This window comes from Salmo trutta, unplaced genomic scaffold, assembly GCF_901001165.1.
Source record: "Salmo trutta unplaced genomic scaffold, fSalTru1.1, whole genome shotgun sequence".
NCBI classification, from domain to species: domain Eukaryota; kingdom Metazoa; phylum Chordata; class Actinopteri; order Salmoniformes; family Salmonidae; genus Salmo; species Salmo trutta.
Genome location: NW_021822992.1, coordinates 3,355,539 through 3,382,885, shown reverse-complemented (window position 1 = coordinate 3,382,885; position 27,347 = coordinate 3,355,539). Strand labels below are relative to the sequence as shown.

At 39.9% G+C, this 27,347-nt stretch overlaps 1 protein-coding gene across 1 annotated transcript in view; it reads right to left on the bottom strand.

The window, feature by feature from the left end:
* LOC115187909 (regulator of G-protein signaling 22-like) overlaps window positions 1-27,347 on the bottom strand; it is a 60,243-nt gene that overhangs the window by 23,607 nt on the left and 9,289 nt on the right. The window contains exons 6-10 of the mRNA XM_029746966.1: window positions 25,088-25,247; window positions 22,861-24,134; window positions 21,378-21,522; window positions 4,076-4,503; window positions 3,684-3,930 (exon numbers count right to left, since the gene is read on the bottom strand). Coding sequence (XP_029602826.1) covers window positions 3,684-3,930; window positions 4,076-4,503; window positions 21,378-21,522; window positions 22,861-24,134; window positions 25,088-25,247 — 2,254 coding nt within the window. The remainder of the gene's footprint in view (window positions 1-3,683; window positions 3,931-4,075; window positions 4,504-21,377; window positions 21,523-22,860; window positions 24,135-25,087; window positions 25,248-27,347) is intronic.

Genomic DNA, 27,347 nt, shown 5'->3' with positions numbered 1-27,347 from the left:
CCTGTCTGACAACACACACAGAATAATACTACTATATTAACCTGTCTGACATAACACACACACAGAATAATACTACTATATTAACCTGTCTGAAATAACACACACAGAATAATACTACTTTATTAACCTGTCTGACAACACACAAAGAATAATACTACTATATTAACCTGTCTGACAACACACACAGAATAATACTACTATATTAACCTGTCTGAAATAACACACAGAGAATAATACTACTATATTAACCTGTCTGACACAACACACACAGAATAATACTACTTTATTAACCTGTCTGATATAACACACACAGAATAATACTACTATATTAACCTGTCTGAAATAACACACAGAGAATAATACTACTATATTAACCTGTCTGACACACACAGAATAATACTACTTTATTAACCTGTCTGACAACACACACAGAATAATACTACTATATTAACCTGTCTGATATAACACACACATAATAATACTACTATATTAACCTGTCTGACATAACACACACACAGAATAATACTACTTTATTAACCTGTCTGACAACACACACAGAATAATACTACTATATTACCTGTCTGACAACACACAGAATAATACTACTTTATTAACCTGTCTGACATAACACACACAGAATAATACTACTATATTAACCTGTCTGACAACACACACAGAATAATACTACTATATTAACCTGTCTGACATAACACACAGAATAATACTACTATATTAACCTGTCTGACACAACACACACAGAATAATACTACTATATTAACCTGTCTGACAACACACAGAATAATACTACTTTATTAACCTGTCTGATATAACACAGAATAATACTACTTTATTAACCTGTCTGACAACACACAGAATAATACTACTATATTAACCTGTCTGACACACACACAGAATAATACTACTTTATTAACCTGTCTGACATAACAAACACATAATAATACTACTATATTAACCTGTCTGACATAACACACACATAATAATACTACTATATTAACCTGTCTGAGAACACACACAGAATAATACTACTTTATTAACCTGTCTGACAACACACAGAATAATACTACTATATTAACCTGTCTGACATAACACACACAGAATAATACTACTATATTAACCTGTCTGACATAACACACACATAATAATACTACTATATTAACCTGTCTGAGAACACACACAGAATAATACTACTTTATTAACCTGTCTGACAACACACACAGAATAATACTACTATATTACCTGTCTGACAACACACAGAATAATACTACTTTATTAACCTGTCTGACAACACACACAGAATAATACTACTATATTAACCTGTCTGACAACACACACAGAATAATACTACTATATTAACCTCTGACATAACACACACAGAATAATACTACTTTATTAACCTGTCTGACATCACACACAGAATAATACTACTATATTAACCTGTCTGACATCACACACAGAATAACACTACTATATTAACCTGTCTGACAACACACACACAGAATAATACTACTATATTAACCTGTCTGACATAACACACACAGAATAATACTACTATATTAACCTGTCTGACATAACACACACAGAATAATACTACTTTATTAACCTGTCTGATATAACACACACAGAATAATACTACTTTATTAACCTGTCTGACAACACACAGAATAATACTACTTTATTAACCTGTCTGATATAACACACACAGAATAATACTACTTTATTAACCTGTCTGACACACACAGAATAATACTACTTGATTAACCTGTCTGACAACACACAAAATAATACTACTTTATTAACCTGTCTGACAACACACAGAATAATACTACTATATTAACCTGTCTGACATAACACACACATAATAATACTACTTTATTAACCTGTCTGACAACACACACAGAATAATACTACTATATTACCTGTCTGACAACACACAGAATAATACTACTTTATTAACCTGTCTGACATAACACACACAGAATAATACTACTATATTAACCTGTCTGACAACACACACACAGAATAATACTACTATATTAACCTGTCTGACATAACACACACAGAATAATACTACTTTATTAACCTGTCTGACATCACACACAGAATAATACTACTATATTAACCTGTCTGACAACACACACACAGAATAATACTACTATATTAACCTGTCTGACATAACACACACAGAATAATACTACTATATTAACCTGTCTGACATAACACACACAGAATAATACTACTTTATTAACCTGTCTGATATAACACACACAGAATAATACTACTTTATTAACCTGTCTGACAACACACAGAATAATACTACTTTATTAACCTGTCTGATATAACACACACAGAATAATACTACTTTATTAACCTGTCTGACAACATACAGAATACTACTACTTTATTAACCTGTCTGATATAACACACACAGAATAATACTACTATATTAACCTGTCTGACAACACACAGAATAATACTACTTTATTAACCTGTCTGACACACACAGAATAATACTACTTTATTAACCTGTCTGACAACACACAGAATAATACTACTTTATTAACCTGTCTGACAACACACAGAATAATACTTCTATATTAACCTGTCTGACATAACACACAGAATAATACTACTATATTAACCTGTCTGAAATAACACACACAGAATAATACTACTTTATTAACCTGTCTGACAACACACAAAGAATAATACTACTATATTAACCTGTCTGACAACACACACAGAATAATACTACTATATTAACCTGTCTGAAATAACACACAGAGAATAATACTACTATATTAACCTGTCTGACATAACACACACAGAATAATACTACTATATTAACCTGTCTGACACAACACACAGGATAATACTACTTTATTAACCTGTCTGACAACACACACACAGAATAATACTACTTTATTAACCTGTCTGACACAACACAGAATAATACTACTATATTAACCTGTCTGACATAACACACACAGAATAATACTACTATATTAACCTGTCTGATAACACACACAGAATAATACTACTTTATTAACCTGTCTGACATCACACACACAGGATAATACTACTATATTAACCTGTCTGACATAACACACACACAGAATAATACTACTATATTAACCTGTCTGATATAACACACACATAATAATACTACTATATTAACCTGTCTGATATAACACACACAGAATAATACTACTTTATTAACCTGTCTGACACAACACAGAATAATACTACTATATTAACCTGTCTGACATAACACACACAAAATAATACTACTATATTAACCTGTCTGACATCACACACACAGGATAATACTACTATATTAACCTGTCTGACATAACACACACACAGAATAATACTACTATATTAACCTGTCTGACAACACACACAGAATAATACTACTATATTAACCTGTCTGATATAACACACACAGAATAATACTACTATATTAACCTGTCTGACATAACACACACAGAATAATACTACTATATTAACCTGTCTGACATAACACACAGAATAATACTACTATATTAACCTGTCTGACATAACACACAGAATAATAGTACTTTATTCAACTTATATAGAGCTTTTCATAAAATAAAGAAAAATCAAAGCGCTCATCTCAACTCTCTGTCGGTCACACCGAGTACCTGTGTGTGAGCTGGTGTGGGGGTCCTGTCTCTGGGTAGAGAGGTGTCTGGGCGGACGGCAGGTCGAGGTATACAGGTGTGAGGCCGGAGGGCGTGGAGGGTGATGTAACCAGGGTTAGGGTTGACACCAGAGGGAAGCCGTAGCTGTCCGTTCCTCCACAGTGACAGTCTGAGAGGATCAATTGCTTTCTGGCTCATCCTGAACCTGGGACCCCTGGAACACAACCAGAACACAAACCTTGGATCCCTGGAACACAACAAGAACCTGGGACCCCTGGAACACAACCAGAACACGAACCTGGGACCCCTGGAACACAACATGAACCTGGGACCCCTGGAACACAACGTGAACCTGGGACCCCTGGAACACAACGTGAACATGAACCTGGTACCCCTGGAACACAACGTGAACATGAACCTGGGACCCCTGGAACACAACCAGAACACAAACCTGAGACCCCTGGAACACAACCACAACATGAACCTGGGACCCCTGGAACACAACATGAACCTGGGACCCCTGGAACACAACCAGAACATGAACCTGGGACCCCTGGAACACAACATGAACCTGGGACCCCTGGAACACAACATGAACCTGGGACCCCTGGAACACAACATGAACCTGGGACCCCTGGAACACAACCAGAACATGAACCTGGGACCCCTGGAACACAACCAGAACATGAACCTGGGACCCCTGGAACACAACATGAACCTGGGACCCCTGGAACACAACCACAACATGAACCTGGGACCCCTGGAACACAACCAGAACATACACCTGGGACCCCTGGAACACAACATGAACCTGGGACCCCTGGAACACAACCAGAACACAACATTCATATGAATGCAGACTCATAAGCTCAACTACGTCCCTTTATTCACCCTAAGCATCGCGCCAATAAGTTTAACCCACTTAATGGAAATTATAACGTGGCTCACATAACGAGGATCGCTATAATATTTAAATTGAACGGGGTGAAATACCATTAACATAACAATACTATTAAAACACGACATTTAATATTACCACAGAAATACGAGACAGTATGGACCAGGTGATCCTAGTTCAGGTACCAGTCTAGTCTAGTATGGACCAGGTGATCCTAGTTCAGGTACCAGTCTAGTCTAGTATGGACCAGGTGATCCTAGTTCAGGTACCAGTCTAGTCTAGTATAGACCAGGTGATCCTAGTTCAGGTACCAGTCTAGTCTAGTATGGACCAGGTGATCCTAGTTCAGGTACCAGTCTAGTCTAGTATGGACCAGGTGATCCTAGTTCAGGTACCAGTCTAGTATGGACCAGGTGATCCTAGTTCAGGTACCAGTCTAGTATGGACCAGGTGATCCTAGTTCAGGTACCAGTCTAGTATGGACCAGGTGATGCTAGTTCAGGTACCAGTCTAGTATGGACCAGGTGATCCTAGTTCAGGTACCAGTCTAGTCTAGTATGGACCAAGTGATCCTAGTTCAGGTACCAGTCTAGTATGGACCAGGTGATCCTAGTTCAGGTACCAGTCTAGTATGGACCAGGTGATCCTAGTTCAGGTACCAGTCTAGTCTAGTATGGACCAAGTGATCCTAGTTCAGGTACCAGTCTAGTATGGACCAGGTGATCCTAGTTCAGGTACCAGTCTAGTATGGACCAGGTGATCCTAGTTCAGGTACCAGTCTAGTCTAGTATGGACCAGGTGATCCTAGTTCAGGTACCAGTCTAGTATGGACCAGGTGATCCTAGTTCAGGTACCAGTCTAGTATGGACCAGGTGAACCTAGTTCAGGTACCAGTCTAGTCTAGTACGGACCAGGTGATCCTAGTTTAGGTACCAGTCTAGTATGGACCAGGTGATCCTAGTTTAGGTACCAGTCTAGTATGGACCAGGTGAACCTAGTTCAGGTACCAGTCTAGTCTAGTATGGACCAGGTGATCCTAGTTTATGTACCAGTCTAGTCTAGTATGGACCAGGTGATCCTAGTTCAGGTACCAGTCTAGTCTAGTATGGACCAGGTGATCCTAGTTCAGGTACCAGTCTAGTCTAGTATGGACCAGGTGATCCTAGTTAAGGTTCCAGTCTAGTACGGACCAGGTGATCCTAGTTCAGGTACCAGTCTAGTCTAGTATGGACCAGGTGATCCTAGTTCAGGTACCAGTCTAGTCTAGTACGGACCAGGTGATCCTAATTCAGGTACCAGTCTAGTCTAGTACGGACCAGGTGATCCAAATTCAGGTACCAGTCTAGTATGGACCGGGTGATCCTAGTTCAGGTACCAGTCTAGTATGGACCAGGTGATCCTAGTTCAGGTACCAGTCTAGTCTAGTATGGACCAGGTGATCCTAGTTCAGGTACCAGTCTAGTATGGACCAGGTGATCCTAGTTCAGGTACCAGTCTAGTCTAGTATGGACCAGGTGATCCTAATTCAGGTACCAGTCTAGTCTAGTACGGACCAGGTGATCCTAATTCAGGTACCAGTCTAGTCTAGTACGGACCAGGTGATCCTAATTCAGGTACCAGTCTAGTATGGACCAGGTGATCCTAGTTCAGGTACCAGTCTAGTATGGACCAGGTGATCCTAGTTCAGGTACCAGTCTACTCTAGTATGGACCAGGTGATCCTAGTTCAGGTACCAGTCTAGTCTAGTATGGACCAGGTGATCCTAGTTAAGGTACCAGTCTAGTATGGACCAGGTGATCCTAGTTCAGGTACCAGTCTAGTATGGACCAGGTGATCCTAGTTCAGGTACCAGTCTAGTCTAGTATGGACCAGGTGATCCTAGTTCAGGTACCAGTCTAGTATGGACCAGGTGATCCTAGTTCAGGTACCAGTCTAGTCTAGTATGGACCAGGTGATCCTAGTTCAGGTACCAGTCTAGTATGGACCAGGTGATCCTAGTTCAGGTACCAGTCTACTCTAGTATGGACCAGGTGATCCTAGTTCAGGTACCAGTCTAGTCTAGTATGGACCAGGTGATCCTAGTTCAGGTACCAGTCTAGTATGGACCAGGTGATCCTAGTTCAGGTACCAGTCTAGTCTAGTATGTACCAGGTGATCCTAGTTCAGGTACTAGTCTAGTATGGACCAGGTGATCCTAGTTCAGGTACCAGTCTAGTCTAGTATGGACCAGGTGATCCCAGTTCAGGTACCAGTCTAGTCTAGTATGGACCAGGTGATCCTAGTTCAGGTCAGTCTAGTCTAGTATGGACCAGGTGATCCCAGTTCAGGTACCAGTCTAGTCTAGTATGGACCAGGTGATCCTAGGTCAGGTACCAGTCTAGTATGGACCAGGTGATCCTAGTTCAGGTACCAGTCTAGTCTAGTATGGACCAGGTGATCCCAGTTCAGGTACTAGTCTAGTATGGACCAGGTGATCCTAGTTCAGGTGCCAGTCTCGTATGGACCAGGTGATCCTAGTTCAGGTACCAGTCTAGTATGGACCAGGTGATCCTAGTTCAGGTACCAGTCTAGTCTAGTATGTACCAGGTGATCCTAGTTCAGGTACTAGTCTAGTATGGACCAGGTGATCCTAGTTCAGGTACCAGTCTAGTCTAGTATGGACCAGGTGATCCCAGTTCAGGTACCAGTCTAGTCTAGTATGGACCAGGTGATCCTAGTTCAGGTCAGTCTAGTCTAGTATGGACCAGGTGATCCCAGTTCAGGTACCAGTCTAGTCTAGTATGGACCAGGTGATCCTAGGTCAGGTACCAGTCTAGTATGGACCAGGTGATCCTAGTTCAGGTACCAGTCTAGTCTAGTATGGACCAGGTGATCCCAGTTCAGGTACTAGTCTAGTATGGACCAGGTGATCCTAGTTCAGGTGCCAGTCTCGTATGGACCAGGTGATCCTAGTTCAGGTAGCAGTCTAGTATGGACCAGGTGATCCTAGTTCAGGTACCAGTCTAGTCTAGTATGGACCAGGTGATCCTAGTTCAGGTACCAGTCTAGTATGGACCAGGTGATCCTAGTTCAGGTACCAGTCTAGTCTAGTATGGACCAGGTGATCCTAGTTCAGGTACCAGTCTAGTCTAGTATGGACCAGGTGATCCTAGTTAAGGTTCCAGTCTAGTACGGACCAGGTGATCCTAGTTCAGGTACCAGTCTAGTCTAGTATGGACCAGGTGATCCTAGTTCAGGTACCAGTCTAGTCTAGTACGGACCAGGTGATCCTAATTCAGGTACCAGTCTAGTCTAGTACGGACCAGGTGATCCAAATTCAGGTACCAGTCTAGTATGGACCAGGTGATCCTAGTTCAGGTACCAGTCTAGTATGGACCAGGTGATCCTAGTTCAGGTACCAGTCTAGTCTAGTATGGACCAGGTGATCCTAGTTCAGGTACCAGTCTAGTATGGACCAGGTGATCCTAGTTCAGGTACCAGTCTAGTCTAGTATGGACCAGGTGATCCTAATTCAGGTACCAGTCTAGTCTAGTACGGACCAGGTGATCCTAATTCAGGTACCAGTCTAGTCTAGTACGGACCAGGTGATCCTAATTCAGGTACCAGTCTAGTATGGACCAGGTGATCCTAGTTCAGGTACCAGTCTAGTATGGACCAGGTGATCCTAGTTCAGGTACCAGTCTACTCTAGTATGGACCAGGTGATCCTAGTTCAGGTACCAGTCTAGTCTAGTATGGACCAGGTGATCCTAGTTAAGGTACCAGTCTAGTATGGACCAGGTGATCCTAGTTCAGGTACCAGTCTAGTATGGACCAGGTGATCCTAGTTCAGGTACCAGTCTAGTCTAGTATGGACCAGGTGATCCTAGTTCAGGTACCAGTCTAGTATGGACCAGGTGATCCTAGTTCAGGTACCAGTCTAGTCTAGTATGGACCAGGTGATCCTAGTTCAGGTACCAGTCTAGTATGGACCAGGTGATCCTAGTTCAGGTACCAGTCTACTCTAGTATGGACCAGGTGATCCTAGTTCAGGTACCAGTCTAGTCTAGTATGGACCAGGTGATCCTAGTTCAGGTACCAGTCTAGTATGGACCAGGTGATCCTAGTTCAGGTACCAGTCTAGTCTAGTATGTACCAGGTGATCCTAGTTCAGGTACTAGTCTAGTATGGACCAGGTGATCCTAGTTCAGGTACCAGTCTAGTCTAGTATGGACCAGGTGATCCCAGTTCAGGTACCAGTCTAGTCTAGTATGGACCAGGTGATCCTAGTTCAGGTCAGTCTAGTCTAGTATGGACCAGGTGATCCCAGTTCAGGTACCAGTCTAGTCTAGTATGGACCAGGTGATCCTAGGTCAGGTACCAGTCTAGTATGGACCAGGTGATCCTAGTTCAGGTACCAGTCTAGTCTAGTATGGACCAGGTGATCCCAGTTCAGGTACTAGTCTAGTATGGACCAGGTGATCCTAGTTCAGGTGCCAGTCTCGTATGGACCAGGTGATCCTAGTTCAGGTACCAGTCTAGTATGGACCAGGTGATCCTAGTTCAGGTACCAGTCTAGTCTAGTATGTACCAGGTGATCCTAGTTCAGGTACTAGTCTAGTATGGACCAGGTGATCCTAGTTCAGGTACCAGTCTAGTCTAGTATGGACCAGGTGATCCCAGTTCAGGTACCAGTCTAGTCTAGTATGGACCAGGTGATCCTAGTTCAGGTCAGTCTAGTCTAGTATGGACCAGGTGATCCCAGTTCAGGTACCAGTCTAGTCTAGTATGGACCAGGTGATCCTAGGTCAGGTACCAGTCTAGTATGGACCAGGTGATCCTAGTTCAGGTACCAGTCTAGTCTAGTATGGACCAGGTGATCCCAGTTCAGGTACCAGTCTAGTATGGACCAGGTGATCCTAGTTCAGGTGCCAGTCTCGTATGGACCAGGTGATCCTAGTTCAGGTAGCAGTCTAGTATGGACCAGGTGATCCTAGTTCAGGTACCAGTCTAGTCTAGTATGGACCAGGTGATCCTAGTTCAGGTACCAGTCTAGTATGGACCAGGTGATCCTAGTTCAGGTACCAGTCTAGTCTAGTATGGACCAGGTGATCCTAGTTCAGGTACCAGTCTAGTCTAGTATGGACCAGGTGATCCTAGTTCAGGTTCCAGTCTAGTACGGACCAGGTGATCCTAGTTCAGGTACCAGTCTAGTCTAGTATGGACCAGGTGATCCTAGTTCAGGTACCAGTCTAGTCTAGTACGGACCAGGTGATCCTAATTCAGGTACCAGTCTAGTCTAGTACGGACCAGGTGATCCTAATTCAGGTACCAGTCTAGTATGGACCAGGTGATCCTAGTTCAGGTACCAGTCTAGTATGGACCAGGTGATCCTAGTTCAGGTACCAGTCTAGTCTAGTATGGACCAGGTGATCCTAGTTCAGGTACCAGTCTAGTATGGACCAGGTGATCCTAGTTCAGGTACCAGTCTAGTCTAGTATGGACCAGGTGATCCTAGTTCAGGTACCAGTCTAGTATGGACCAGGTGATCCTAGTTCAGGTACAGTCTAGTCTAGTATGGACCAGGTGATCCTAGTTCAGGTACCAGTCTAGTATGGACCAGGTGATCCTAGTTCAGGTACCAGTCTAGTCTAGTATGGACCAGGTGATCCTAGTTCAGGTACCAGTCTAGTATGGACCAGGTGATCCTAGTTCAGGTACCAGTCTACTCTAGTATTGACCAAGTGATCATAGTTCATGTACCAGTCTACTCTAGTATGGACCAGGTGATCCTAGTTCAGGTACCAGTCTAGTCTAGTATGGACCAGGTGATCCTAGTTCAGGTACCAGTCTAGTATGGACCAGGTGATCCTAGTTCAGGTACCAGTCTAGTCTAGTATGTACCAGGTGATCCTAGTTCAGGTACTAGTCTAGTATGGACCAGGTGATCCTAGTTCAGGTACCAGTCTAGTCTAGTATGGACCAGGTGATCCCAGTTCAGGTACCAGTCTAGTCTAGTATGGACCAGGTGATCCTAGTTCAGGTCAGTCTAGTCTAGTATGGACCAGGTGATCCCAGTTCAGGTACCAGTCTAGTCTAGTATGGACCAGGTGATCCTAGGTCAGGTACCAGTCTAGTATGGACCAGGTGATCCTAGTTCAGGTACCAGTCTAGTCTAGTATGGACCAGGTGATCCCAGTTCAGGTACCAGTCTAGTATGGACCAGGTGATCCTAGTTCAGGTGCCAGTCTCGTATGGACCAGGTGATCCTAGTTCAGGTACCAGTCTAGTATGGACCAGGTGATCCTAGTTCAGGTACCAGTCTAGTCTAGTATGGACCAGGTGATCCTAGTTCAGGTACCAGTCTAGTAGGGACCAGGTGATCCTAGTTCAGGTACCAGTCTAGTCTAGTATGGACCAGGTGATCCTAGTTCAGGTACCAGTCTAGTATGGACCAGGTGATCCTACTTCAGGTCACAGTCTATAGTTATATAGGATGGTGTGTATAGACAGTAGTTATATAGGATGGTGTGTATAGACATTAGTTATATAGGATGGTGTGTATAGACAGTAGTTATATAGGATGGTGTGTATAGACAGTAGTTATATAGGATGGTGTGTATAGACAGTAGTTATATAGGATGGTGTGTATAGACAGTAGTTATATAGGATGGTGTGTATAGACAGCAGTTATATAGGATGGTGTATATAGACAGTAGTTATATAGGATGGTGTGTATAGACAGTAGTTATATAGGATGGTGTGTATAGACAGTCGTTATACAGGATGGTGTGTATAGACAGTAGTTATATAGGATGGTGTGTATAGACAGTAGTTATATAGGATGGTGTGTATAGACAGTATAGACAGTAGTTATATAGGATGGTGTGTATAGACAGTAGTTATGTAGGATGGTGTGTATAGACAGTAGTTATATAGGATGGTGTGTATAGACAGTAGTTATATAGGATGGTGTGTATAGACAGTAGTTATATAGGAATGGTGTGTATAGACAGTATAGACAGTAGTTATATAGGATGGTGTGTATAGACAGTAGTTATATAGGATGGTGTGTATAGACAGTAGTTATATAGGATGGTGTGTATAGACAGTAGTTATATAGGATGGCGTATATAGACAGTAGTTATATAGGATGGTGTGTATAGACAGTATAGACAGTAGTTATATAGGATGGTGTGTATAGACAGTAGTTATATAGGATGGTGTGTATAGACAGTAGTTATATAGGATGGTGTGTATAGACAGTATAGACAGTAGTTATATAGGATGGTGTGTATAGACAGTAGTTATATAGGATGGTGTGTATAGACAGTAGTTATATGGGATGGTGTGTATAGACAGTAGTTATATAGGATGGTGTGTATAGACAGTATAGACAGTAGTTATACAGGATGGTGTGTATAGACAGTAGTTATATAGGATGGTGTGTATAGACAGTATAGACAGTACTTATATAGGATGGCGTGTATAGACAGTAGTTATATAGGATGGTGTGTATAGACAGTAGTTATATAGTATGGTGTGTATAGACAGTTATATAGGATGGTGTGTATAGACAGTATAGACAGTACTTATATAGGATGGTGTGTATAGACAGTAGTTATAAAGGATGGTGTGTATAGACAGTAGTTATATAGGATGGTGTGTATAGACATTATAGACAGTAGTTATATAGGATGGTGTGTATAGACAGTAGTTATATAGGATGGTGTGTATAGACAGTATAGACAGTAGTTATGTAGGATGGTGTGTATAGACAGTAGTTATATAGGATGGTGTGTATAGACAGTAGTTATATAGGATGGTGTGTATAGACAGTATAGACAGTAGTTATGTAGGATGGTGTGAATAGACAGTAGTTATATAGGATGGTGTGTATAGACAGTAGTTATATAGGATGGTGTGTATAGACAGTAGTTATATAGGATGGTGTGTATAGACAGTAGTTATACAGGATGGTGTGTATAGACAGTAGTTATACAGGATGGTGTGTATAGACAGTAGTTATATAGGATGGTGTGTATAGACAGTAGTTATATAGGATGGTGTGTATAGACAGTATAGACAGTAGTTATATAGGATGGTATATAGACAGTAGTTATATAGGATGGTGTGTATAGACAGTATTATATAGGATGGTGTGTATAGACAGTAGTTATACAGGATGGTGTGTATAGACAGTAGTTATATAGGATGGTGTGTATAGACAGTATAGACAGTAGTTATATAGGATGGTGTGTATAGACAGTAGTTATATAGGATGGTGTGTATAGACAGTATAGACAGTAGTTATGTAGGATGGTGTGTATAGACAGTAGTTATATAGGATGGTGTGTATAGACAGTAGTTATATAGGATGGTGTGTATAGACAGTAGTTATATAGAATGGTGTGTATAGACAGTAGTTATAATAGGATGGTGTGTATAGACAGTAGTTATATAGGATGGTGTGTATAGACAGTAGTTATATAGGATGGTTGTGTATAGACAGTAGTTATATAGGATGGTGTGTATAGACAGTAGTTATACAGGGTGGTGTGTATAGACAGTAGTTATACAGGATGGTGTGTATAGACAGTAGTTATATAGGATGGTGTGTATAGACAGTAGTTATATAGGATGGTGTGTATAGACAGTAGTTATATAGGATGGTGTGTATAGACAGTAGTTATATAGGATGGTGTGTATAGACAGTAGTTATATAGGATGGTGTGTATAGACAGTAGTTATATAGGGGTGTGTTAGACAGTGTATAGGGTGTGTATAGACAGTAGTTATATAGGATGGTGTGTATAGACAGTATAGACAGTAGTTATATAGGATGGTGTGTATAGACAGTAGTTATATAGGATGGTGTGTATAGACAGTAGTTATATGGGATGGTGTGTATAGACAGTAGTTATATAGGATGGTGTGTATAGACAGTATAGACAGTAGTTATACAGGATGGTGTGTATAGACAGTAGTTATATAGGATGGTGTGTATAGACAGTATAGACAGTACTTATATAGGATGGTGTGTATAGACAGTAGTTATATAGGATGGTGTGTATAGACAGTAGTTATATAGTATGGTGTGTATAGACAGTTATATAGGATGGTGTGTATAGACAGTATAGACAGTACTTATATAGGATGGTGTGTATAGACAGTAGTTATAAAGGATGGTGTGTATAGACAGTAGTTATATAGGATGGTGTGTATAGACAGTAGTTATATAGGGTGGTGTGTATAGACAGTAGTTATATAGGATGGTGTGTATAGACATTATAGACAGTAGTTATATAGGATGGTGTGTATAGACAGTAGTTATATAGGATGGTGTGTATAGACAGTATAGACAGTAGTTATGTAGGATGGTGTGTATAGACAGTAGTTATATAGGATGGTGTGTATAGACAGTAGTTATATAGGATGGTGTGTATAGACAGTATAGACAGTAGTTATGTAGGATGGTGTGAATAGACAGTAGTTATATAGGATGGTGTGTATAGACAGTAGTTATATAGGATGGTGTGTATAGACAGTAGTTATATAGGATGGTGTGTATAGACAGTAGTTATACAGGATGGTGTGTATAGACAGTAGTTATACAGGATGGTGTGTATAGACAGTAGTTATATAGGATGGTGTGTATAGACAGTAGTTATATAGGATGGTGTGTATAGACAGTATAGACAGTAGTTATATAGGATGGTGTATATAGACAGTAGTTATATAGGATGGTGTGTATAGACAGTATTATATAGGATGGTGTGTATAGACAGTAGTTATACAGGATGGTGTGTATAGACAGTAGTTATATAGGATGGTGTGTATAGACAGTATAGACAGTAGTTATATAGGATGGTGTGTATAGACAGTAGTTATATAGGATGGTGTGTATAGACAGTATAGACAGTAGTTATGTAGGATGGTGTGTATAGACAGTAGTTATATAGGATGGTGTGTATAGACAGTAGTTATATAGGATGGTGTGTATAGACAGTAGTTATATAGGATGGTGTGTATAGACAGTAGTTATAATAGGATGGTGTGTATAGACAGTAGTTATATAGGATGGTGTGTATAGACAGTAGTTATATAGGATGGTGTGTATAGACAGTAGTTATATAGGATGGTGTGTATAGACAGTAGTTATATAGGGTGGTGTGTATAGACAGTAGTTATACAGGATGGTGTGTATAGACAGTAGTTATATAGGATGGTGTGTATAGACAGTAGTTATATAGGATGGTGTGTATAGACAGTAGTTATATAGGATGGTGTGTATAGACAGTAGTTATATAGGATGGTGTGTATAGACAGTAGTTATATAGGATGGTGTGTATAGACAGTAGTTATATAGGATGGTGTGTATAGACAGTAGTTATATAGGATGGTGTGTATAGACAGTAGTTATATAGGATGGTGTGTATAGACAGTAGTTATATAGGATGGTGTGTATAGACAGTAGTTTTATAGGATGGTGTGTATAGACAGTAGTTATATAGGATGGTGTGTATAGACAGTATAGACAGTAGTTTTATAGGATGGTGTGTATAGACAGTAGTTATATAGGATGGTGTTTATAGACAGTAGTTATATAGGATGGTGTGTATAGACAGTAGTTATATAGGATGGTGTGTATAGACAGTAGTTATGTAGGATGGTGTGTATAGACAGTAGTTATACAGGATGGTGTGTATAGACAGTAGTTATATAGGATGGTGTGTATAGACAGTATAGACAGTAGTTATATAGGATGGTGTGTATAGACAGTAGTTTTATAGGATGGTGTGTATAGACAGTATTATATAGGATGGTGTGTATAGACAGTATTATATAGGATGGTGTGTATAGACAGTAGTTATATAGGATGGTGTGTATAGACAGTAGTTATATAGGATGTGTGTATAGACAGTAGTTATATAGGATGGTGTGTATAGACAGTATAGACAGTAGTTATATAGGATGGTGTGTATAGACAGTAGTTATATAGGATGGTGTGTATAGACAGTAGTTATATAGGATGGTGTGTATAGACAGTAGTTATATAGGATGGTGTGTATAGACAGTATAGACAGTAGTTATATAGGATGGTGTGTATAGACAGTAGTTTATAGGATGTGTGTATAGACAGTATTATAGTGTATAGACAGTATTATATAGGATGGTGTGTATAGACAGTAGTTATATAGGATGGTGTGTATAGACAGTAGTTATATAGGATGTGTGTATAGACAGTAGTTATATAGGATGGTGTGTATAGACAGTATAGACAGTAGTTATATAGGATGGTGTGTATAGACAGTAGTTATATAGGATGGTGTGTATAGACAGTAGTTATATAGGATGGTGTGTATAGACAGTATAGACAGTACTTATATAGGATGGTGTGTATAGACAGTAGTTATATAGGATGGTGTGTATAGACAGTATAGACAGTAGTTATGTAGGATGGTGTGTATAGACAGTAGTTATATAGGATGGTGTGTATAGACAGTATAGACAGTAGTTATATAGGATGGTGTGTATAGACAGTAGTTATATAGGATGGTGTGTATAGACAGCAGTTATATAGGATGGTGTGTATAGACAGTAGTTATATAGGATGGTGTGTATAGACAGTAGTTATATAGGATGGTGTGTATAGACAGTAGTTATATAGGATGGTGTGTATAGACAGTATAGACAGTAGTTATATAGGATGGTGTGTATAGACAGTAGTTATATAGGATGATGTGTATAGACAGTATAGACAGTAGTTATGTAGGATGGTGTGTATAGACAGTAGTTATATAGGATGGTGTGTATAGACAGTAGTTATATAGGATGGTGTGTATAGACAGTAGTTATGTAGGATGGTGTGTATAGACAGTAGTTATATAGAATTTCTAAGCAAACGGCTGGAGGTAGGGCTTTCTCCTATAGAGCTCCATTTTTATGGAATGGTCTGCCTACCCATGTGAGAGACGCAGACTCAGTCTCAACCTTTAAGTCTTTACTGAAGACTTATCTCTTCAGTAGGTCCTATGATTAAGTATAGTCTGGCCCAGGAGTGTGAAGGTGAACGGAAAGGCTGGAGCAACGAACCGCCCTTGCTGTCTCTGCCTTGTCGGTTCCCCTCTTCCCACTGGGATTCTCTGCCTCTAACCCTTTTACAGGGGCTGAGTCACTGACTTACTGGTGTTCTTCCATGCCGTCCATGGGAGGGGTGCGTCACTTGAGTAGGTTGAGCCACTGACGTGGTCTTCCTGTCTGGGTTGGCGCCCCCCCCTTGGGTTGTGCCGTGGCGGACATCTTTGTGGGCTATACTCGGCCTTGTCTTCGGACGGTAAGTTGGTGGTTGTAGATATCCCTCTAGTGGTGTGGGGGGCTGTGCTTTGGCAAAGTGGGTGGGGTTATATCCTGCCTGTTTGGCCCTGTCCGGGGGTATCATCGGATGGGGCCACAGTGTCTTCTGATCCCTCCTGTCTCAGCCTCCAGTATTTATGCTGCAGTAGTTTATGTGTCGGGGGGGCTAGGGTCAGTCTGTTACATCTGGAGTATTCTCTTGTCTTATCCGGTGTCCTGTGTGAATGTAAATATGCTCTCTCTAATTCTCTCTTTCTTTCTTTCTTTCTTTCTCTCGGAGGACCTGAGCCCTAGGACTACCTGGCATGATGACTCCTTGCTGTCCCCAGTCCACCTGGCCATGCTGCTGCTCCAGTTTCAACTGTTCTGCCTGCGGCTACGGAACCCTGACCTGTTCACCGGACGTGCTTGTTGCACCCTCGACAATTACTATGATTATTATTATTTGACCATGCTGGTCATTTACGAACATTTTAACATCTTGACTATGTTCTGTTATAATATCCACCCGGCACAGCCAGAAGAGGACTGGCCACCCCTCATAGCCTGGTTCCTCTCTAGGTTTCTTCCTAGGTTTTTGGCCTTTCTCAGGAGTTTTTCCTAGGGAGTTTTTCCCAGCCACCGTGCTTCTTTCACATGCATTGCTTGCTGTTTGGGGTTTTAGGCTGGGTTTCTGTACAGCACTTTGAGATTTCAGCTGATGTACGAAGGGCTATATAAATAAATTTGATTTGATTTGATTTGATATAGGATGGTGTGTATAGACAGTAGTTATATAGGATGGTGTGTATAGACAGTAGTTATATAGGATGGTGTGTATAGATAGTATAGACAGTAGTTATATAGGATGGTGTATATAGACAGTAGTTATATAGGATGGTGTGTATAGACAGTAGTTATATAGGATGATGTGTATAGACAGTATAGACAGTAGTTATATAGGATGGTGTGTATAGACAGTAGTTATATAGGATGGTGTGTATAGACAGTATAGACAGTAGTTATGTAGGATGGTGTGTATAGACAGTAGTTATATAGGATGGTGTGTATAGACAGTATAGACAGTAGTTATGTAGGATGGTGTGTATAGACAGTAGTTATATAGGATGGTGTGTATAGACAGTAGTTATATAGGATGGTGTGTATAGACAGTAGTTATATAGGATGGTGTGTATAGACAGTAGTTATATAGGATGGTGTGTATAGACAGTAGTTATATAGGATGGTGTGTATAGACAGTAGTTATACAGGATGGTGTGTATAGACAGTAGTTATATAGGATGGTGTGTATAGACAGTAGTTATATAGGATGGTGTGTATAGACAGTAGTTATATAGGATGGTGTGTATAGACAGTAGTTATATAGGATGGTGTGTATAGACAGTAGTTATATAGGATGGTGTGTATAGATAGAATAGACAGTAGTTATATAGGATGGTGTATATAGACAGTAGTTATATAGGATGGTGTGTATAGACAGTAGTTATATAGGATGGTGTGTATAGACAGTATAGACAGTAGTTATATAGGATGGTGTGTATAGACAGTAGTTATATAGGATGGTGTGTATAGACAGTAGTTATATAGGATGGTGTGTATAGACAGTAGTTATGTAGGATGGTGTGTATAGACAGTAGTTATATAGGATGGTGTGTACAGACAGTAGTTATATAGGATGGTGTGTATAGACAGTATAGACAGTAGTTATATAGGATGGTGTATATAGACAGTAGTTATATAGGATGGTGTGTATAGACAGTATGATATAGGATGGTGTGTATAGACAGTAGTTATACAGGATGGTGTGTATAGACAGTAGTTATATAGGATGGTGTGTATAGACAGTAGTTATATAGGATGGTGTGTATAGACAGTAGTTATACAGGATGGTGTGTATAGACAGTAGTTATACAGGATGGTGTGTATAGACAGTAGTTATACAGGATGGTGTGTATAGACAGTAGTTATATAGGATGGTGTGTATAGACAGTAGTTATATAGGATGGTGTGTATAGACAGTAGTTATATAGGATGGTGTGTATAGACAGTAGTTATATAGGATGGTGTGTATAGACAGTAGTTATATAGGATGGTGTGTATAGATAGTATAGACAGTAGTTATATAGGATGGTGTATATAGACAGTAGTTATATAGGATGGTGTGTATAGACAGTAGTTATATAGGATGGTGTGTATAGACAGTAGTTATATAGGATGGTGTGTATAGACAGTATAGACAGTAGTTATATAGGATGGTGTGTATAGACAGTAGTTATATAGGATGGTGTGTATAGACAGTAGTTATATAGGATGGTGTGTATAGACAGTATAGACAGTAGTTATATAGGATGGTGTGTATAGACAGTAGTTATATAGGATGGTGTGTATAGACAGTAGTTATATAGGATGGTGTGTATAGACAATAGTTATATAGGATGGTGTGTATAGACAGTAGTTATACAGGATGGTGTGTATAGACAGTAGTTATATAGGATGGTGTGTATAGACAGTAGTTATATAGGATGGTGTGTATAGACAGTATAGACAGTAGTTATATAGGATGGTGTGTATAGACAGTAGTTATATAGGATGGTGTGTATAGACAGTAGTTATATAGGATGGTGTGTATAGACAGTAGTTATATAGGATGGTGTGTATAGACAGTAGTTATATAGGATGGTGTGTATAGACAGTAGTTATATAGGATGGTGTGTATAGACAGTAGTTATATAGGATGGTGTGTATAGACAATAGTTATATAGGATGGTGTGTATAGACAGTAGTTATACAGGATGGTGTGTATAGACAGTAGTTATATAGGATGGTGTGTATAGACAGTAGTTATATAGGATGGTGTGTATAGACAGTAGTTATATAGGATGGTATGTATAGACAGTAGTTATATAGGATGGTGTGTATAGACAGTAGTTATATAGGATGGTGTGTATAGATAGTATAGACAGTAGTTATATAGGATGGTGTATATAGACAGTAGTTATATAGGATGGTGTGTATAGACAGTAGTTATATAGGATGGTGTATATAGACAGTAGTTATATAGGATGGTGTGTATAGACAGTATAGACAGTAGTTATATAGGATGGTGTGTATAGACAGTAGTTATATAGGATGGTGTGTATAGACAGTAGTTATATAGGATGGTGTGTATAGACAGTAGTTATATAGGATGGTGTGTATAGACAGTATAGACAGTAGTTATGTAGGATGGTGTGTATAGACAGTAGTTATATAGGATGGTGTGTATAGACAGTATAGACAGTAGTTATGTAGGATGGTGTGTATAGACAGTAGTTATATAGTATGGTGTGTATAGACAGTAGTTATATAGGATGGTGTGTATAGACAGTAGTTATATAGGATGGTGTGTATAGACAGTAGTTATATAGGATGGTGTGTATAGACAGTAGTTATATAGGATGGTGTGTATAGACAGTAGTTATATAGGATGGTGTGTATAGACAGGTGTTATATAGGATGGTGTATATAGACAGTAGTTATATAGGATGGTGTGTATAGACAGTAGTTTTATAGGATGGTGTGTATAGACAGTAGTTTTATAGGATGGTGTATATAGACAGTAGTTATATAGGATGGTGTGTATAGACAGTAGTTATATAGGATGGTGTGTATAGACAGTAGTTATATAGGATGGTGTGTATAGACTGTAGTTATATAGGATGGTGTGTATAGACAGTAGTTATATAGGATGGTGTGTATAGACAGTAGTTATATAGGATGGTGTGTATAGACAGTAGTTATATAGGATGGTGTGTATAGACAGGTGTTATATAGGATGGTGTATATAGACAGTAGTTATATAGGATGGTGTGTATAGACAGTAGTTTTATAGGATGGTGTGTATAGACAGTAGTTTTATAGGATGGTGTATTTAGACAGTAGTTATATAGGATGGTGTGTATAGACAGTAGTTATATAGGATGGTGTGTATAGACAGTAGTTATATAGGATGGTGTGTATAGACTGTAGTTATATAGGATGGTGTGTATAGACAGTAGTTATATAGGATGGTGTGTATAGACAGTAGTTATATAGGATGGTGTGTATAGACAGTAGTTATATAGGATGGTGTGTATAGACAGTAGTTATATAGGATGGTGTGTATAGACTGTAGTTATATAGGATGGTGTGTATAGACAGTAGTTATATAGGATGGTGTGTATAGACAGTAGTTATATAGGATGGTGTGTATAGACAGTAGTTATATAGGATGGTGTGTATAGACAGTAGTTATATAGGATGAGCCTTGACTAGAATACAGTATAAACATATGAAGTGGGTAAAACAGTATATAAACATGATCCCAATGTTAAATCGGGAAACTCTGGAGTAGTTTAAAAACATGTAATGTCTGTGGGTCCCCGAGGAGAGGTTAGAACCCCCCCCCGTCAGTCAGTCTCCTCACCAGTAGCAGAGCAGAGCCTCAGTGATGCGGGGCTGAACTCTCTGCAGTCTGTCCTCTCTCCAGCAGGGGGAGGTAGAGAGACCCAGTCTGGTCAACAGCTCACCATTCAGACTGCTCTGGCCACCGCTCAGCAGGTAGCAGATACGCATCTGGACCAAATGCCTGTCACAATCAATCAATCAATCAATCACTGAAGACGGTTCTGTCCACGTCATTGGTTAAGAGGAAGGCTTATTGTCATCTCAGGTTCTATACTTCAATGAAGGCTTGAGGTTAGGGTTTAGGTTAGGGTTAGGGTTTAGGTTAGGGTTAGGGTTTAGGTTAGGGTTAGGGTTAGGGTTAGGGTTAGGTTAGGGTTTAGGTTAGGGTTAGGGTTTAGGTTAGGGTTAGGGTTTAGGTTAGGATTAGGGTTTAGGTTAGGATTAGGGTTTAGGTTAGGGTTAGGGTTTAGGTTAGGGTTAGGGTTTAGGTTAGGATTAGGGTTTAGGTTAGGGTTAGGGTTTAGGGTTAGGGTTTAGGTTAGGATTAGGGTTTAGGTTAGGGTTAGGGTTTAGGTTAGGATTAGGATTTAGGTTAGGGTTAAGGTGAAGGTTAGGAGTTATGGGTTCAGGTGAAGGTTAGGAGTTATGGGTTAAGGTCAGGGTTCAGGTGAAGGTTAGGAGTTATGGGCTGGGGTCAGGGTTAAGGTGAAGATTAGGAGTTATGGGTTAAGGGTTGGGGTTATGGGTAAAGGTGAAGGTTAGGAGTTATGGGTTAAGGGTTAGGGTTAGGGGTTGGGGTCAAGGTTCAGGTGAAGGTTAGGAGTTATGGGTTAAGGGGAAGGTTAGGAGTTATGAGTTAAGGTCAGGGTTCAGGTGAAGATTAGGAGTTATGGGTTAAGGTCAGGGTTCAGGTGAAGGTTAGGAGTTATGGGTTAAGGTCAGGGTTCAGGTGAAGGTTAGGAGTTATGGGTTAAGGTCAGGGTTCAGGTGAAGGTTAGGAGTTATGGGTCAGGGTTCAGGTGAAGGTTAGGAGTTATGGGTTAAGGTCAGGGTTCAGGTGAAGGTTAGGAGTTATGGGTTAAAGGCCCAGTGCAGTCAAAACTGTGATTTTCTCTGTGTTTTATATATATATATATATATATATATATATTTCCACACTATGAGCTTTGAAATGTCAGCCTGTATTGGTGGGATGGAGTTTTGGCCTTCCATGGTGACATCACCATTTCGGTGAATTAGTTAATAGACCAATAAGGAAGAGAGTTCCAAACCTCTCTGCCAATAACAGATAATGTTCTGTTTTCCCCACCCCACTCAGGCCACTCCCAGACAGTCCGAGCAACATTTTGCCTTGAGAAATTACCTTTTGCTAAGAAGATATTTTTGTTTCATTTTGACCATTTTAATTCAAAACAATCACAGTAAGGTACTTTCATTGTTACCCAGAAATGATTTGATATTGAGATAAAAAACTGCTGCATTGGACCTTTAAGGAAGTACTGACTGTGTATATGAATACCTGTTTTTCCTCCTGCCGTCCTGTAGGGTCTTCAGTCTCTCTATATCCATCCACAGACGCAAAAGCTTCTCTCCTAGTGTTCCCTTTAAGAAGTCCTTAAAGTCATCAAGGCCCTGTCTATCGCCATGGATACTAGCAGTGACATCATAGAACTCAAGGTCATTCTCCTCCTCTGACCCTCCACCCTCCCCCTGGTCCTTCAGTCTGTTGTGGCTGGTGGCTGGACCTCCCTCACAGGGGCTCTCTGTGTGGGCCGACCCTCCACCCTCCTCCTCCTCCTCCTTCAGTCTGATGTGGCTGGTGGCTGGACCTCCCTCACAGGGGCTCTCTGTGTGGGCTGACCCTCCACCCTGCTCCTGGTCCTTCAGTCTGCTGTGGCTGGTGGCTGGACCTCCCTCACAGGGGCTCTCTGTGTGGGCTGACCCTCCACCCTGCTCCTGGTCCTTCAGTCTGCTGTGGCTGGTGGCTGGACCTCCCTCACAGGGGCTCTCTGTGTGGGCTGACCCTCCACCCTGCTCCTGGTCCTTCAGTCTGCTGTGGCTGGTGGCTGGACCTCCCTCACAGGGGCTCTCTGTGTGGGCTGACCCTCCACCCTGCTCCTGGTCCTTCAGTCTGATGTGGCTGGTGGCTGGACCTCCCTCACAGGGGCTCTCTGTGTGGGCTGACCCTCCACCCTGCTCCTGGTCCTTCAGTCTGCTGTGGCTGGTGGCTGGACCTCCCTCACAGGGGCTCTCTGTGTGGGCTGACCCTCCACCCTGCTCCTGGTCCTTCAGTCTGCTGTGGCTGGTGGCTGGACCTCCCTCACAGGGGCTCTCTGTGTGGGCTGACCCTCTACCCTGGTCCTTCAGTCTGCTGTGGCTGGTGGCTGGACCTCCCTCACAGGGGCTCTCTGTGTGGGGACCACCCGTCTCTTCATCAGCGGTAGAACAGGAGGGACTCTGGGGCTTGGGGTCCCCATTACCCTCATCTGTAGTTCCTTCCTCTATCTCTGTCTTTGCCTCTGTCTCTGCGAGGTAGACGTTCATCTCCTGCTCTGAGCCGCAGTCTCCCCGTCTCCTGTCCCAGTCTAGGAGTGAAGAGCAGAGAGGACAGTCCGGGAGCGAAGAAGAGAGAGGAAAGGAGACGAGGAGTGAGGAGGACAGGGCGTAGGACTCAGGGATGCAGGAGAAGCAGGCTGAGGCCAGGGAGCACACTGGGGTTTTCACAGACCGGGTACAGACAGGAAGCTGCTTATCCTTGTCCTTAGCCATTGTCAACATGTCTGTTACTGAGGCCTGCAGAAACACAAAGAACACAAACAAACCCAGTGTGTCTACAGGGTAGTGTTGCCTGGGGTGAGAGAGACAAAGAAATACCTGGAAGATACACAGCATGTATCTACTGTTTCACCAACACCACAAAACAAGTGTTTATTTATGACAAATAATCATCTCCGCTGTACTTAACCATATAGACATCATACTGAGATATATCATCTCCACTGTACTTAACCATATAGACATCATACTGAGATATATCATCTCCACTGTACTTAACCATCATACTGAGATATATCATCTCCACTGTACTTATCCATCATACTGAGATATATCATCTCCACTGTACTTAACCATCATACTGAGATATATCATCTCCGCTGTACTTAACCATATAGACATCATACTGAGATATATCATCTCCACTGTACTTAACCATATTGACATCATACTGAGATATATCATCTCCACTGTACTTAACCATATAGACATCATACTGAGATATATCATCTCCACTGTACTTAACCATCATACTGAGATATATCATCTCCACTGTACTAAACCATCATACTGAGATATATCATCTCCACTGTACTTAACCATATTGACATCATACTGAGATATATCATCTCCACTGTACTTATCCATATAGACATCATACTGAGATATATCATCTCCGCTGTACTTAACCATATAGACATCATACTGAGATATATCATCTCCACTGTACTTAACCATATAGACATCATACTGAGACATATCATCTCCACTGTACTTAACCATATAGACATCATACTGAGATATATCATCTCCACTGTACTTAACCATATTGACATCATACTGAGATATATCATCTCCACTGTACTTAACCATATAGACATCATACTGAGATATATCATCTCCACTGTACTTAACCATATTGACATCATACTGAGATATATCATCTATGTGAATCAGCAGGATCTGCTGACCTGCCCCAGTGACACATCGAGGACCTTCATCAGGATCTCTCTGTCATCAGGCCCAGGGGTAGGACAGACGGTCTCTGTGGTGACAGGGTGTTGGACTGAGGCGCCATCCCTCTTCTGGTTCCAGCCCCGAGGGCCACACTGAGAAAGCAGCTTCGCTAACCTTGGGAAGCACCGCCAAGCATCAAACACACAATCAATCAATCAATCAATCAATCAATACGTTTTTTATAAAAGCCTTTTAAACAACATTTGTCACAAAGTGCAGGAATGCAGGGTCAGACAAACCTATGAATGGAATGGAATGGTAGAATAGAACAGAATAGAATGGAATGGAATGGTAGAATAGAATAGAATAGAATGGAATAGAATAGAATAGAATATAATGGAATGGTAGAATAGAATAGAATAGAATCGAATGGAATGGTAGAATAGAATAGAATAGAATGGAATGGAATGGTAGAATAGAATATAATAGAATATAATAGAATATAATGGAATGGTAGAATAGAATAGAATAGAATGGAATGGAATGGTGGAATAGAATAGAATAGAATGGAATGGAATGGTAGAATAGAATAGAATAGAATGGAATGGAATGGTAGAATAGAATAGAATGGAATGGAATAGAATGGAATAGAATGGAATGGTAGAATAGAATGGAATGGTAGAATAGAATGGAATAGAATAGAATAGAACAGAATGGAATAGAATAGAATGGAATGGTAGAATAGAATAGAATATAATGGAATAGAATAGAATAGAATAGAATGGAATGGTAGAATAGAATAGAATAGAATGGAATGGTAGAATAGAATAGAATAGAATGGAATGGTAGAATAGAATAGAATAGAACAGAACAGAACGGAATAGAATGGAATGGAATGAAATGAAATGAAATGAAATGAAATATAATGGAATAGAATAGAATAGAATAGAATAGAATATAATAGAATGGAGTGGAATGGAATGGAATGGAATGAATAGAATGAAATATAATATAATAGAATAGAAGAATAGAATAGAATAGAATAGAATAGAATAGAATGAAATGAAATGAAATGAAATATAATGGAATAGAATAGAATAGAATGGAAGAATAGAATAGAATAGAATGGAATGGAATGGAATGAATAGAATGAAATATAATAGAATAGAATGGAATAGAATGGTAGAATAGAATAGAATAGAATGGAATGGAATGGAATGGAATAGAATAGAATAGAATAGAATAGAATGAAATGAAATATAATGGAATAGAATAGAATAGAATAGAATGGAAGAATAGAATAGAATAGAATAGAATGAAATGAAATATAATGGAATAGAATAGAATAGAATAGAATGGAATAGAATAGAATGGAATATAATAGAATGGAAGAATAGAATAGAATAGAATAGAATGGAATAGAATGGTAGAATAGAATAGAATAGAATGGAATGGAATGGTAGAATAGAATAGAATATAATGGAATAGAATAGAATAGAATAGAATGGAATGGTAGAATAGAATAGAATAGAATGGAATGGAATGGTAGAATAGAATAGAATATAATGGAATAGAATAGAATAGAATAGAACAGAACAGAATGGAATATAATGGAAGAATAGAATAGAATAGAAGAATAGAATAGAATGGAATGGAATGGAATGGAATAGAAAAGAATGAAATGAAATGAAATATAATGGAATAGAATAGAATAGAATAGAATGGAAGAATAGAATAGAATATAATAGAATGGAAGAATAGAATAGAATAGAACAGAATAGAATAGAATAGAATAGAATGGAATGGAATGGAATGGAATAGAATAGAATAGATGGAATATAATAGAATGGAAGAATAGAATAGAATAGAATGGAAGAATAGAATAGAATAGAATGGAATAGAATAGAATATAATAGAATGGAATAGAATAGAATAGAATAGAAGAGAATAGAATAGAATATAATAGAACAGAATAGAACGGAATAGAACAGAATAGAATAGAATAGAATAGAATGGAATAGAATGGAATGGAATGGAATGGAATGGAATAGAATAGAATAGAATGGAAGAATAGAATAGAATATAATAGAATGGAAGAATAGAATAGAATAGAATAGAATAGAACAGAATAGAATAGAATAGAATAGAATAGAAGAATAGAATAGAATAGAATAGAACAGAATAGAAGAATAGAATAGAATGGAATATAATAGAATAGAATAGAATAGAACAGAATAGAATAGAACAGAATGGAATAGAATAGAATATAATAGA